Source organism: Salarias fasciatus, chromosome 14, assembly GCF_902148845.1.
Source record: "Salarias fasciatus chromosome 14, fSalaFa1.1, whole genome shotgun sequence".
Taxonomy (NCBI): domain Eukaryota; kingdom Metazoa; phylum Chordata; class Actinopteri; order Blenniiformes; family Blenniidae; genus Salarias; species Salarias fasciatus.
Window position 1 is genome coordinate 8728469 of NC_043758.1, and position 13750 is coordinate 8742218.

The 13750-nt window shown below is 44.7% G+C and overlaps 1 protein-coding gene across 3 annotated transcripts in view; it reads right to left on the reverse strand.

The window, feature by feature from the left end:
* hip1 (huntingtin interacting protein 1) overlaps nt 1-13750 on the reverse strand; it is a 39477-nt gene that overhangs the window by 24234 nt on the left and 1493 nt on the right. Inside the window, exon 1 of one of the 3 annotated variants that reach the window (XM_030108845.1) lies at nt 6160-6485. The exons of the other annotated variants lie outside the window; for them this stretch is intronic. Within the exon in view, the coding sequence (XP_029964705.1) occupies nt 6160-6177 (18 nt within the window). The 5' untranslated portion in view covers nt 6178-6485. Of the gene's footprint in view, nt 1-6159; nt 6486-13750 lie in introns of those variants that run through there. 3 annotated transcript variants of the gene reach the window in all.

The window sequence follows — 13750 nt, forward strand, 5'->3', positions numbered from 1 at the left end:
ACCACTGCTTCCCTTTTCGATAATGCAAAGGTTTTTCAGTTTGACTCTGTTGCAGCATCTATTTTAATGTCAGCTCACACAAAACGTCATATGTACACTGACCACATCTGCCCTACATCGCCAATGAAGGAAGTGACATTTGTGTCATTTCCTGTTTATCGGCTACAACAACAAATCATGACTCTGTTGTTCTCTCAAAGTGGAGACCAGAAAAAAAAAACAACACAGAACTGGTGTACATGTTGATGTCCCACTCACGTGCTTTCTGAGAGCGCTCCATTCAAATTCACCTTTCCTTTACTTCACTCAAACAGCAACTCTAAGAAAATCAAGGGATGATTGAGAGAACGCCAGTGCAACCAGTTCCCACATGAGGATGACCCAATTAGGCCACAGTGAGACGTTGTACTTTGTGCCGGGGTTGAATGAGAGTGCCAGCTGCCTCGGACTCCTGGCGTTGGCCGTAGCCGCTCGCTGGCATCGGTAAATCAATGGCCTATTAGCTGCTCGCAGCGCGTCTGCACGGACTGGCTGACGAAGTCAGACGACGGGAAATCAAATCAGAGGTGAGAGGCAGGTGATTATGAGGAAGGAGGGAATAGATCAACCCAGGGGAAAGGCCTCCTTAGTGAGGTCAGTGTGGACAGACACGCATGACGCCGCGTCCACAAGGGGCTCTCAACATCTATTTTCTGGCTCGTCTCAGACATAATAAGGATTCAATTAATTAGAGGCCAGTTCAATTCAATAATTTCTATTGCTTCTTGGCATCGGCAGAAGGATCCTGCAGGCCACAGCTTTGCCTTTGAACAAAGAGTTATTGATACAGTGCTGGAAGCATGTAAAGTTAAGCCTGGCAAGCCCCAGTCAGGCCCTCTGTCGGGAGCGCGATTGATATTCTGATCGCAGCCTGGCTGTGTCCACTGAAGGGCCAAAGCACTGCACACATACACACACACGTGTGTGTGCGTGCGCAGACACTTCTGCTTGCTAAATGAGAGAGCTTTCACTATTTCAGTCACTTCTCCATCCTCAGTGGCTCCTCGGACCGATTCATGTGACTAATGGACGCAATTCGATTGACATGTTCGTCCTGAAGGCACATCGGCTCAGCGCGGCCACGCAATGATGGCGGCGGAGAAAACAAGCAGCCACTGATGGTAATTGTCACAGTTTAACAGTGCTGTGGTTATGTGATCCTGAATTTTTAAGTGTGGACGGAGGAGGACAGAGCCGGGAGAATCCGTTCATCAATGACTGTTCAGCGCTTTAAAGCTTCACATGTGTCAAATCCCCCTATTTTCTCATCTCCATCTTATTGATGAGAAGAACAAGTCAACCCTTCAGCATCAAGGCGTTTATCTCAGTCAATGTTTGACTGAGGCACATCTGATTGTGTGCTGACATTAATTAAACACACATTCGATCATTGAGATTTGATCTATATTATTAGACCTTAATGATGAAGCCTCTAGATTAAATCTATACTGCACTAATATGGACAGAGATTAAACAGTGACAAAGTGAACATAAGAAAAAAAAAAGGATTAGGAATATAAGAAAGCATTAAACTCAACAGTTAAAAAGCCTGAGTACTGACGCATATCTCAGGCTGTTCGGACAGTATTATAAGTCCAGAAAATAATCTTGTCAGACATTTGCACTGATGCAGAGTTTTGGTATCTTACACAAATATAACTCCTTAGCACTGAGCTCCAAGTGTGGTGATTTCACCCTTTCAATCGACCAGGTGTTATTATCTTTAGAAATCTCACCAAACCCAACAGGAGACAAGAACATTTTCTCTTGAGTCCATTTTACAGTGAAAACTGACGCCATCTGTCAATGCTCAATTCCGTGTCTACTTCTCCCAGCAGCAGAGATTACATAAAACCATGCTTCACACTTCTGCTTCAGACACCAGGAGGAACGCCTGATGGTTTGGATGTCACAACACGGAGGAGGGTGTCGCCGCCGCCGAGACCTGTCCGGCACCACAGTACAGTGCACGGTGACGAGACTGGAGGCAGGAATGAAAACAGGAAACGTGCCGTCTGTGAACGCAGCAGCACCGTAAAATAACCAAGATGCAGCAGCAGCAGCAGCAGCAGCAGCAGCAGCAGCAGCGTGGCTTCAGAGTGGCTGAAGCGCTGGCAGCGGAGGGGATGGGGGTACGGGCGATCAGTCGGGCTTCCTGTCTTGGCACACCCTGCACTGCCCATTTCCTGCATGCTGAAAAATGCCCAGCTCCACTCCTCCCTCGCCTTCAGCGAGGAACTTTGCTCAGTGGAGCCAGACAGCCAGCAGCTGAGACCAAACACTCGATTCTGTCTGCCCCGCTCACATTTCCGGCCGGACCCTTTAAGGTGTCTTTGTGTGAACTCTTGCAGAGCCCGCGAGAGACACGAGGGTTGATAATTAAAAGCCTCAATCTGCGATGCAAATTCATCATCAAAGAGTAACCTACAGACTGTAAACCACAAATTATTCTTCTCTCTGTGATACAGATCCTTTATCAACCCATTAAGACCTGGATCAACCTGTTGACAGTCCAGGAATGAATTTGCAGGTGTTTATCAAAAACTGAAGACTGCTTTTATTCCCTAAAATGTAATGCAATTTGTGAAATTATACCACATAAATTGAAATATCTATCCATCTCTCTTATGTACCGTTTCATTAAATTCAGTTCAAGTCTATGATAGACATAAGGATTAACCCATTTTTAAACAATCCAACTTTCAGATGCAGCTGTATGAGATACGTCAGATGTCAGACCACACTGAAACCATGCAGCTCTCCAGGACCAGGAGGGCAGAAACCTCGTGCTTCTGATGCCAGCTGGAAAAAGAGCAACAATAACATTTCGTTCAGCCTTAAATGGTAAAGTAACACGAACGCAAATCTGCCACCAAGGAAGAGATGCTGTTGTGGCCTCAGGTCTTAAGAGATTAAACGAGCTTGGACCCATCTGATGAACAGAAGTCGAGCTTTTCCTCCCCACCAGCTCCTGAGATAAACCCCTCACTAACTTCACAAGCTACTCTGTCACTGCATTACATACGTAGTCAAAACTTCTGTGGTAATAAAGTTTTGTTTTCTGAAAATCAGAGGTGCAGATGAGTGATAATCTGTATGGGTTTGTAATCAGAATCAAGCACTTATTGAATATAATCAAGAAGTTCATCTAAAAGACAGACTACAGGAGAAAAAGAGGCAAAGTCCAAGAATAACAGCTTGGGAATGTAACGTCTGTGTTCCCTGTAGACTGGGCATTCAGCCTTTCCTTGAAAATAACTTTACTGACACTTACAACCAAATAATAACACTTGATACTGAAAAGCGAGCAACACCCATGATGCTCTTCACACAAACACCTTCCCTCTCTTCACCACAGGCCACGCCAACACGAAACTGCACTTTGCACAGATTCATTCAAGAATCAGATAATAAGTGGAAAAGCTTTTGGGCCCAAACATTTTCCCAAGCGCGACTCCACCCGATTCTAAAGGTCAGCGCTATGAACAGAGCCTTCTGTTGCTCGTTTAAGGACCACTTCGAGCGCTGCGTCCGACATGAACATTCGCTCCAGCCACTCCACATCCCTCTGAGGACGGCCGCACTTCCACTGACCGGAAGAACGCAGAGAAAACAGGAGCCATTTGTTTTCCTGTTTGTTGGCATGTGCTGAAAGGGAGACGTGGGAGGTAAATTTACAAACTTACTGCAGTCATGTTTTAACAGCCTTACTAGAAGTACATTGATTTGAAACCATTATGTCGTCACGTGTCGTTAAGCTGTGGAGAAAGATCACAACAAGTCGAGGGGATCTGTCCGTCACATTCAAGACTCTGAGACATTAAGCTCCCTACCTCAAATACAACAGAGCATCGAATGATGCAGATAAACCCAGGGGGGAGACGACGTCTCTGAAGAGCCCATTAAAAAGGCATGAAAACATGGAGCTCCAGGATGTTAGGAGTGTGTGTGCATATGTGTGTGTGTGTGTGTGTGTGTGTGTGTGTGTGACCTCGCAGCAATGGGCTCCTGTTGCTGAAGGCAGAGGTGGAGGGCAGCAGCTGGTTAAAGTCGCACACACACAAAGGCATGCTCCAGGATAATTAACCTCTCGGACTCGCACCCCCACGGCAGGTTTATGAGCTTCTCCCAACAGGAAGGCTTTCTGCAGCCCTGTGTGAAGGACCTTCGGCTCTGAAGCCGCGCATCCTGGCGGGCTGATGTCATGACGGCGCATCATAAAAGAAACATCTGTGGGGCTGAGCGCGCTCGCTCACATCTCCCCTGCACTGGAAACAACAGAACATCATAGAGGTTCCCTGTGTGTGTGTGTGTGTGTGTGTGTGTGTGTGTGTGTGTGTGTGTGTGTTCCTTGATGATGGCTGAGTGATCCCACAGCAATAAAACAGTAAATCTCTCACACCGGCTCAGCTGTCAGCTATTTCTGCCAGCGCTGGCTACATCTCATTGTGCGTCTCTTTTAGGATCGCGTGGAGTTGCATGATTGTTAAGCATCATTTAGGAAACTAGCCTGACAAATTAACTGTCGACTTGTGTTGTGATGAACTGTAACAAAGTCAGCTCAAAAAGATAAAAAAAAAAAAAAAAAAAAAAGGCCTTCAATGCAATCAAAGTCCTCAACAAGTCTCATTCTCCAGTGCTCGCCGCTGATCCTGCAGCAGTTATCGGACAGTGGAGTCAGCCCACTGTAAGTGCAGAATCAAGCAGCACTTTGTTTCTGATTCTACTTCAGGCCCAAAAAAAGCTACGGAGGCAGGTAGGAAAGGTCAAAAGCCATGCCGACGGGGCCCAGAGGTTTCACAATAGTTGCTGTGTCCTCTTGAACATCAGTACTTCTTTCTGAAAAGACCTGTGGCGTGCCGGTGAATGGACTTCCACTAGAGGAGAGTTTTCCAGCACTACACCTACGCCATGTCTGCACTACACGGCCCGGCTGACTTCATGTGGGCAGCAGCTTCATTTCACAGCACAGGGAGCGATTCTCCTGTTTTGGTTATGAAAGGGGGCGATCACTGATGGACCATCTCTTATTATTCCTTTCTGGATTTACCAACAAACTTGTCAGACCACTGTATTTTTTTTTTTTAAGGATTACCGGAATGAGGACTGTGGGTGTGCTTTCATCGCCCCCCCCCCCAAGACCTATACCAGGGCCATTAAAGTACACCCACCCATCCGTGCTGGCAGTGAAAGGCCGGTCTGACGTGCACCTGCTCCAGCAGCACACTCCGGACACTCAGCCCGTCTGTTGGCCTCTATCGCAGCATTCACAGCACTCCGGCTCCAAGGAAGACAGATGCACAGTTTGTCCAGCCTTCAAAAGTGAAATAAAGTCCACATTGTTTTACCGGTGTCCGTCGGCCTGCTTTCAACCTCGGCTGCACGCCGGCTCTTAAAATTCATAACACCGACTGGTGAATCTGTGCAATAAAACGATAATCACACACTAAAACAGAGTTTGAGCTGCCTTCTCGGTCTGTCTCCAGCAAACTTCAATACAAGCCGTAATTGGCATTCAAGGCACATGTAAACTGTCCTTGCAGAAGTTTTTTTTTTTTTTTTCCCCTTTTTCTCCCACATACCTGCTTCCTGAAATTATTTCCCCACGGATCTGCGTTCTTACTTGACCCAGACAAAACATTTTTTTTTTGTGTGTGGAAGCACAATAAACAAACTTGGAATACCATGTCCCCAAAAATAGAAGTGTTTAGTTGAAGCTGCCTTGTGAGATAACTTGGATGTTGCTCACTGAGGATTTGTCAGATCTGGATTATTTGCACCAAAATGTAGCAGCGTTAGGAGGAATCCTGTGGACCAAAACACTGCTTCACCGCTGGAATGACTGTCTGCTTCACTTCCCACGACCACATCAGCACACAACAAGTCCCTGCTCGCACTCAGTGTGTGTGTGTGAGAGTGTGTGTGTGTGTGTGTGTGTGTGTGTGTGTGTGTGTGTGTGTGTGTGTGTGTCTCTCAGCACTCCTTGGACACCACCCCCACCCCCAAACCCGCCGGGTATCTGTTGATCTCGGTGAATTTCCCTTCCATTCTAGGAAATAAAAACGGGAAAACAAAAACGGGCAGACAAACGCCAAGCAGGCGTCGCTCCCCGGAACTTACTATTTTGCTCAGATCCATGATGCCGGATCCGGTCGGGCGGTCGGAGCCGGAGAGGAGATCCGCTGCCTTTAAATCCGACCGCGGAGTAATTAGTAACGGGAAAGCGGCTGAGGCAACAAACGCATCTGGGAGGAGAAGAGGGGGAGGTGGAGGTGGAGGTGGAGCGGGCTCTCAGCTCAACATGTGTCCCGATTTGGTCCTAAAACGCTCCTCTGTGCCTTTCTCCTTCCTTCCTTCCTCCCCTCCCTCCGCGCGGCGTCCCTTCTCCCTTTGCTCTCGCCGCCGTCACGCGCTCGCTGGTCGGCGAGGACTTCCAGCATCCGACCGCCGAGGAGCGCGAGAGGGGAGAGAGAGGGGAGAGAGAGGGGAGAGAGAGGGGGGGTCTACCGCGGAGAGGAGCCGCTCATCCTCCCGCTGCCGCACGGATAAAACCACCCGGCTCTGCCCACACACACCATTATTTTGCAAATCGCCCGCTCTCTCAGGCGGACAATAGTAGCATGGAGCCTGCAGGGTGGGATGGCTCAGACCCCGGCGGTTCCCAATCTAGGGAGTGGGGACCCCCGGGAGGTCCTGAAAATAAAGAACAGGCTGAGGAGGTCTAAACTGTTTTATTCTTTTTATAAGTTCTCCATCACCTGTCATTAACAACACAATGAGGTCAGCCCTAAAAAACCAGCTCAAGAGGACGACTGACAAAAATAATCACTAAACTCTAAAGTATCCACAATCACAGAAGTTCTCCAAGCAACACCTAAAAATGCTGAAATGCCACACAAGAAATATGATTATCCTTATCCTTGCTGCATTCAAGTCACAGCATTCAAAAGAGCAACTTCCAATGGTGTAAAAGAGGAAAAAAAGAAAAAGAAAGCCCAGTCTTCACTGTGAGAGCAATTCTAGGTAAGTGATGCCCCCATCTGGCTCCTCCTGGACTATCAACCCAAAAACCTTCACTTTCTGACAGCAGCCTGGTGGATGAAGTACGGAATACAACAGCCTTCAGTATTATTCCAAAACATTTTAGTGTGCCACGGTGCAACATACTGCTCATCAATCAATACAAAGTACAGTAGTTTGATTGGGTTCTGATCAACCACAATATTTCCTGTGAACCACTGACCTGTCAGAAGATTTTTTTTTCTCTCTGCTGCTCATTGACAACCTGGACAATTGTCTTTTTTTTTTTTAACCCAATTCTCTGTTTTTTGTTTTTTAGCTGTACAGCAGAGAACAGGAAAGACTTGAAACAGGTGGCAAGGACACAAACAAACCAATACAACCCACAATGACGCTTGTATTGACTACAAAAGAAGTCCTGCTGCAGAGGAAGAGTTTTTAGTTAGTAAAAACAGGTGCGTCTCGCACTGTCTGGCTCCACTGTAATATTTGGGGTAAACAGATTGGGCAATGGGTCTGCATCTTTCCAAGAAGGCAAAATAGGAGAAGGAGGAGGAGGCTCCAAGGAATCAAAGCACAAATGTGAACCAGTCAGAAGAGTAGCAGAGGCATCTCTGTTGAACATATCAACAAACATGGAGTAGAAAGAGTTCAGTTTCAACACCTGTGTCAGTTTGGATTTGGTCCATTAGAACATGTTCCCTGCATTGGCCCTAGTACGAGTAATAGCTAGAAATTGTACATTTTAGTTCAAGGATGTTGTCAAGGACTATTTGTACATTTAGCTTTTAAACTTTTACAAACTTTCATGACATTTTAAAGAATGAAGAAATTAAACATAAAATCTATGAAACTGACAAACAGATGTGATTTACATTTTGTCTTCATTTTTTTTTTTTCTAAATTAGATGAATTTGTCCTGTAATAAAACATGAAACAATGTATGTCGAACTGAGTTTGGTGAATTATTTGTTTATTGTAACAACGCTTCTTGAAAAATAAATGTCATGCTTTCAGAACACTTATTTCTTCCCCAAACAAATGGTGGTATATTCGGAATATGCATTTGTAGCCGAGCTGGGAAGCTATTGTGGACGGCATGAAGCACTGTGACGCCGTTATGTGCAACATTGTATTGAAAAGAAAGAGAGAAGAAATAAACAGTTCTGCTGTCGCATGCACGACTCGGTTTTTGTTTACCGTGTATACGATCCAGCATGGTGTCAGAATGTGTGTTGAATGCCTCAGCCATTTACACTGGCTGGTTGTAAGTAAACCAAGGGGCTAAAGCATCAGCATTTGTAGACGCCTAAGAAGAAATGTGTACGTGACCATTCAGACCAACCGGCACTAGAATCCATCTGGAAGAGGGTTTATTACATGTTCGGTTTCAGACGGCGGTGCTTATCAGCCAGAGAGCAACTGCTTGAAATCAATCCAAACCTCTCCCTTGTGAACACACCTGCAGAGACACGGTGACTAATGTGGCAGCCAGATAGTTCATCTCTTCAGGATCGGTGCATTTTCTTGTATGAGAAGATTAAAGCTGTTTTACAATCTGGTGCTTCTATGTCAAGAACAGTATGATTAAATGGTTTAAGGTGCAAAGTGGTAAAGACTATACTAACAGTAAATGTGGGCAAAATCAATTGTAATTAAGTGTAAATATACAGTACTGTGGATCTAATTTCTAATTAAGCACAAGAACTCTGCAATTATTGATCCGACAGGCACTACTTTTAGTGTGCATATTGTAAAAAACTCTGTCTTCAGTGCAAAGCAATAATGGCCTCAGAGGACCCTGATCTCAACATCAGCCTGCCAGTTACAAAGGCAGACAGAACTGACTGAGACGGTTCACAGCCACAGAAGAACAATGAGCCCACAAGATCCACTTTTAAAATGCAGGCCAGGCTTTTCTGTACAATCACAGGACATCAGCTGACCGGCCGAGTCCAGGCCAGCCGCGACAATCAATATGCTTCTCATTAGACCGCTGGGGCTGCACGTTATACCTCCAGGCTGCTCAGTCTGCTTCAAAACAATGCCTGCTATTTTCCAGCAAGTCTCTTCACTTCCTGGTACGGCGTGGGCCCTTCGCCGAGGGCTGAGCATTTCTCGCATACAGCAGTCCCACTCTGTCACAGTCTGGATTTTTCGCTCAGAAACACTCTTTTCCTTTTCCTTAAGCCTTCCCCGTTGTTATAAAGAATAGCTTTGCATGTCAGTTATTGTCTTGATGCAGGTTAATATGTACTATGAAGTAAAGTAGGACAATAAATTACTGTTAAGGGTGTGATACTAAATAGCGGTTGGCTGCCGTCACAGTCAAAACTTGCCATACCATCCATAAAATCCAATTAACTTCAGAAGAACAACAAACATAAATGTCATTTAGTACAATGTACTTTAAAGTGTTCATGGGAGCATGCCAAGCCATCAGAGTCAGATTAAAAACACAAACTAACAGAGACAGGAAGCAAATCAGATCCTGCCGGATTTTTTCATTGGATTAATGTGGCTCTAAAGAGAATACGGAGCCATTTCATTTTCCTATTTTCTGATTGAAACAACACGGTAAAACTGTAAATGTAAAGCAGTATGAAAGTGATATTGATATTTCTTAAGCGGGCCCTCTGTTCAGTGGTTACAGCCCATGTAGTTGCACTCATGCTTCTCGACTCGAGAACGACGGCCTGCCAACTTCCATGTCGAACAAATGTCAATAAGTTACTTCAGTGTCCCCAGTACAACTACTCCAAAATATTTCTCGAGGTTAATAAACTAAATTTTTATTTCCACAAACTGGAGAGTTACAGTTTGTACGTGAATTGACTCTGCTTGCGATTGGGAAAACCCCCTGGATCACTTTAGTTCAGCTGTGAGTGCTGACAGAAGGTGTTAAAACTGTGTTCACTAACAAGAATAAAGATGCCAAAATCATGAGGTTATTCCATTCTCCTTATAAATAAAGGAGGAGATACTTCAGTAAAACTGAAATCCAGCGAACACGTCTTGGTCACTCATAAAGCAGTCAATCATCCAGCAATGAGCAATGAGTAACATTATATCACTCAAAAAAACCTTTTGCACGTTACCATAAATGTTATCCTTTAGATTGCATTAAGGGGTGTTTTCATACACTTATTGTGCAACATGTGCACGGGAGACCTTTGTGTCACTACATGCACTTCCCCCCCCCCCTCTAACAGGTCAAATCAGGCACAAATTAACTCTACAAGTTCACCGATTGTGTAAGCAGGATGACAAATTGGCGTAGGTGGAATTATCACAATCACGTGTTTGAGAGCCTTCAGCTCAAAAGTGTCGTCATTCAAATATGTTTTTATAATGTAAGGTGGAGTCACTCGTGCTAATTCGTATACCACATCAATGATCTGGGTTTCAGTCTGACTTCTGACCAATGTGGCACGTGAAAATAAAAGCTCCATCGCACCATCTCCGTCTTCCTCACTTCCTGCTTCACTGTGCTGCAAAACACTGACGAGAGCTCCAAAACAATCTGTGATTCAAAGCCATTGTCGATGCCGCCAGGAACTCATCAGTGCACTTTGTTCCACTTACGAACCTGTCACTCATGTCCAGCTCTATTATTCTACACACAGCCAGTGCAATGAGGCCACAAACCACCGCCTGCTGTTTCTGCTGCCTCAGTGCTTTCAGTGGTCTCACTCCCATGCTTGCATGCTCGTCTGCCTGTGCGCCTCGTGCTATGCGGATATCCCTCTATGACTTCCCTGCATTTTCAATTGCAGGATGTAAAACAAGGCAGTGTGGACTCAAGACAATGACAAGCGGAGAGGTTAGAAGTGGGCAAGGAGAGGGACAAAAGCTAGAGAGGAAGAATTCAGGGTGTTCAGGAAAAAAAAAACAACCCCAAAAATGCTTGTCTACATCCGCACTGCTGAGTCCTGCTTGTGACTGAGGGCCACGGAGCAGCTTCTCCCTCCAGGGAGGGTGCAGGGCAGGGAGACCAGGGGTGTCCAAGACAGCTGCTTTAGAAAAACCCGTACATGATTGGGTTCTAATCAGGGGTCCATGTTTTCCTGTCTGCATTCCACAGTTGTTATGACGTAATCCTGGTTTTGCTTAACAACTACAAATAAAAAGACAAAATAGATAAAACTAACAGGATGCAAAGGCATTTTAAATCAAGCAACTTCCAGTCAAAGCATGCAACGCAAACAGTGAGGCGGAAGATTGAGGAGTTTAAAAACTGCAGATTAGCCAGTGGCGAACATTAGAAGTGTGTAATTAGATAGGAAGGGTTAAAAAAACAAAAAACAAAAAAAAAAAAAAACACTGCCATTCACAGTCCCAGCAACAGTCTGACACATGTGCACTCACATCCAGACACAAAGAGAGGTGATTCAGTGTGGACCCAGAGAAGGGCAGGAAGGAGGAGGCTGGCAGCCAGTCTTATTTTAAGGCTTTAATTATGTAACATACAATGTGGTGTCACTCAGAGCCTCGCGTTGCAGATCCCAGCTGAGGAACTGCTGCCCCAGAAGTTTTCCACAAGTGCTAATTATGGCTCATATGGGTCCAGAGATTACTACCTACACTAGCATTCAGAGGAAAACCTCCTCTGGCCTCTGACAGCTCAGAGACAGCAGGCTGGCATCTCTGACATTCTGGAGGCTGGCGATAAAGATTAGTTAAAAAAAAAACATGTTATGTTCTGTGCTGCCTTGTTATTTACACACTGGTTTTGTTACAGACCTTGAGAATTCACTTCTACAGAAAACCAAAATACGCCATGACGTCTGCGAAAACACAGCAGAATTTAAATCCCCCTAACCTCTAAATTAAAGAGTCAGCTGCTATTATGAGGCTAAACATGTCATTAAAGGCAAGTGCTGTGTTCTATCTGGCTGCCCCAGTTCAGGCTTTTTATAACCTGGTATGGACCTTATGACAGAGAGGATTTTCAACACAAAACACAGATGGGCGAGCAGCTTTCAGAACGAGCAACTCGGGCTTGAAAAGTCAAGACGAGTATACATATCAACAGAGAACTGCTGTTGACAGATATGACTCCATGGATTAAATTACAAAATAAAGAAATTACTAAGAAAGGTTAACTTGAAACTTAACAGAAGTAACTACCACTTCTCCATTATTTACAGAGGGTGGCACTGTAAATGCTAGCACTCTTATTGCTAACGAAGCATACAGTGAGGTGCAATTTCTAAAAAAACATACAGATGGGCTTTTGCAAAAAATATTCTGAAGAAAAATATAGTCGAAGAGAAGATTTAGGATCTTAAGAGTCAAGAAAAGGGCGTATTCAATCCTTTTGTTTTATTTTTTGGCTGCAGCAAATTATAAATAAAAAAAAAAGAAAGCACTGAAGATTATCTTGGGCTCCATTTGGCCCCTGAACATCCCTACTCTAGTCATTACAAGTAGGGGAGGATAAGAGCCCCATTACAGAGTTTAAATCTCACCACTTCCTCCCGACTCTCATGCCACACATGCTTGGCCTCGCACCAAGTAAATCATTTTTTTGGTTGAATGCTGGAGTTTGTTATGTTTCTCGCAAAATATTTCTGGCAACATAATCCAAAAGGAAATGAAAATCAATCACACTTTTTCTGCAATTCATCTCCCTTACACTAACCAGTAAAGTTCAAAACATGTATTTCAATTAAAATAATGTGTAGTTTTTGTGCTCTTCAGAACCTTTTTGTTTTCTCAAAGGCCAATCAGGCTGACTAATCCTTATATCTAATGTTAACTGATCAGTAGAAACATTTCAGAATTTACCCAGAGTACTTTAAAGCAAAAAGATCTAAAAAAAAATCCCAGAGAGACAGACAGGCAGGCAGACGGGCGCTGGGTTTTCTGCAGAGGAGGAGAAAGTCAGGCAACCAGCAGATTTAGGCAGCTTTAGAGCACAACAGATCAGATGAGATTATCTCCTGTTGATCCCCTGTAAAGTAGACAGCAGATTCATTGATTCCTGCACCTCCTGCCACAGCTCGGGATCCACAGTCAAAAATCAACCCACAGCACATGTGCATGGAGGTAATAAATCCTGGTTAGTGGCACCAACTCAAACAAAACTGTAGATACAGCATTAGAGCTTAATAAAGAGCAAGCCGTTCGTGAGAAGGACAAAAAAAAAAACCCCTGATATCACGCTGCAGGCTAGTTATGCTAGAAGACTGGTGACTCCTAATAACCAATCAAACACGGGCTTGTCTCGTCTTGCCTGAATATCTTCACCCTCCCTATAACAGCAAAAGGGAAGCTGATGAACTGTGAAGCAATTTGCTTTGTCTAAATGGTCTCAGATGCTTAGAAGCTTTAATAAAACACGAGAGGCATAAAACTATCAAACCGGGACGAAACTCAGATTCCATTCTGAATACTTCTGGCCTTGGCATGTCGGCAGCACCGTGTTTTGACTCGGCTCACGGCCCCTTGTGTAATTAATGTGATCCAGTACAGCAGCTCTGCAGAAAATTCAGCCTTCACACAGGTAGTTATGCAAGTTTCGGATAAAATTCTCTCGCTGAGCTTGGGGGCATTTCTGAAATGTTCTACTTGTGCAAACATGGATGTTCTCCATGAGTAAGTGAGTAAATGCCCTGTTGAACCATCCAGTGTGAACCCTGCTTTTGCCGATCGTTAGCTGGGATCGGGGCCAACACCCTGCAATCCC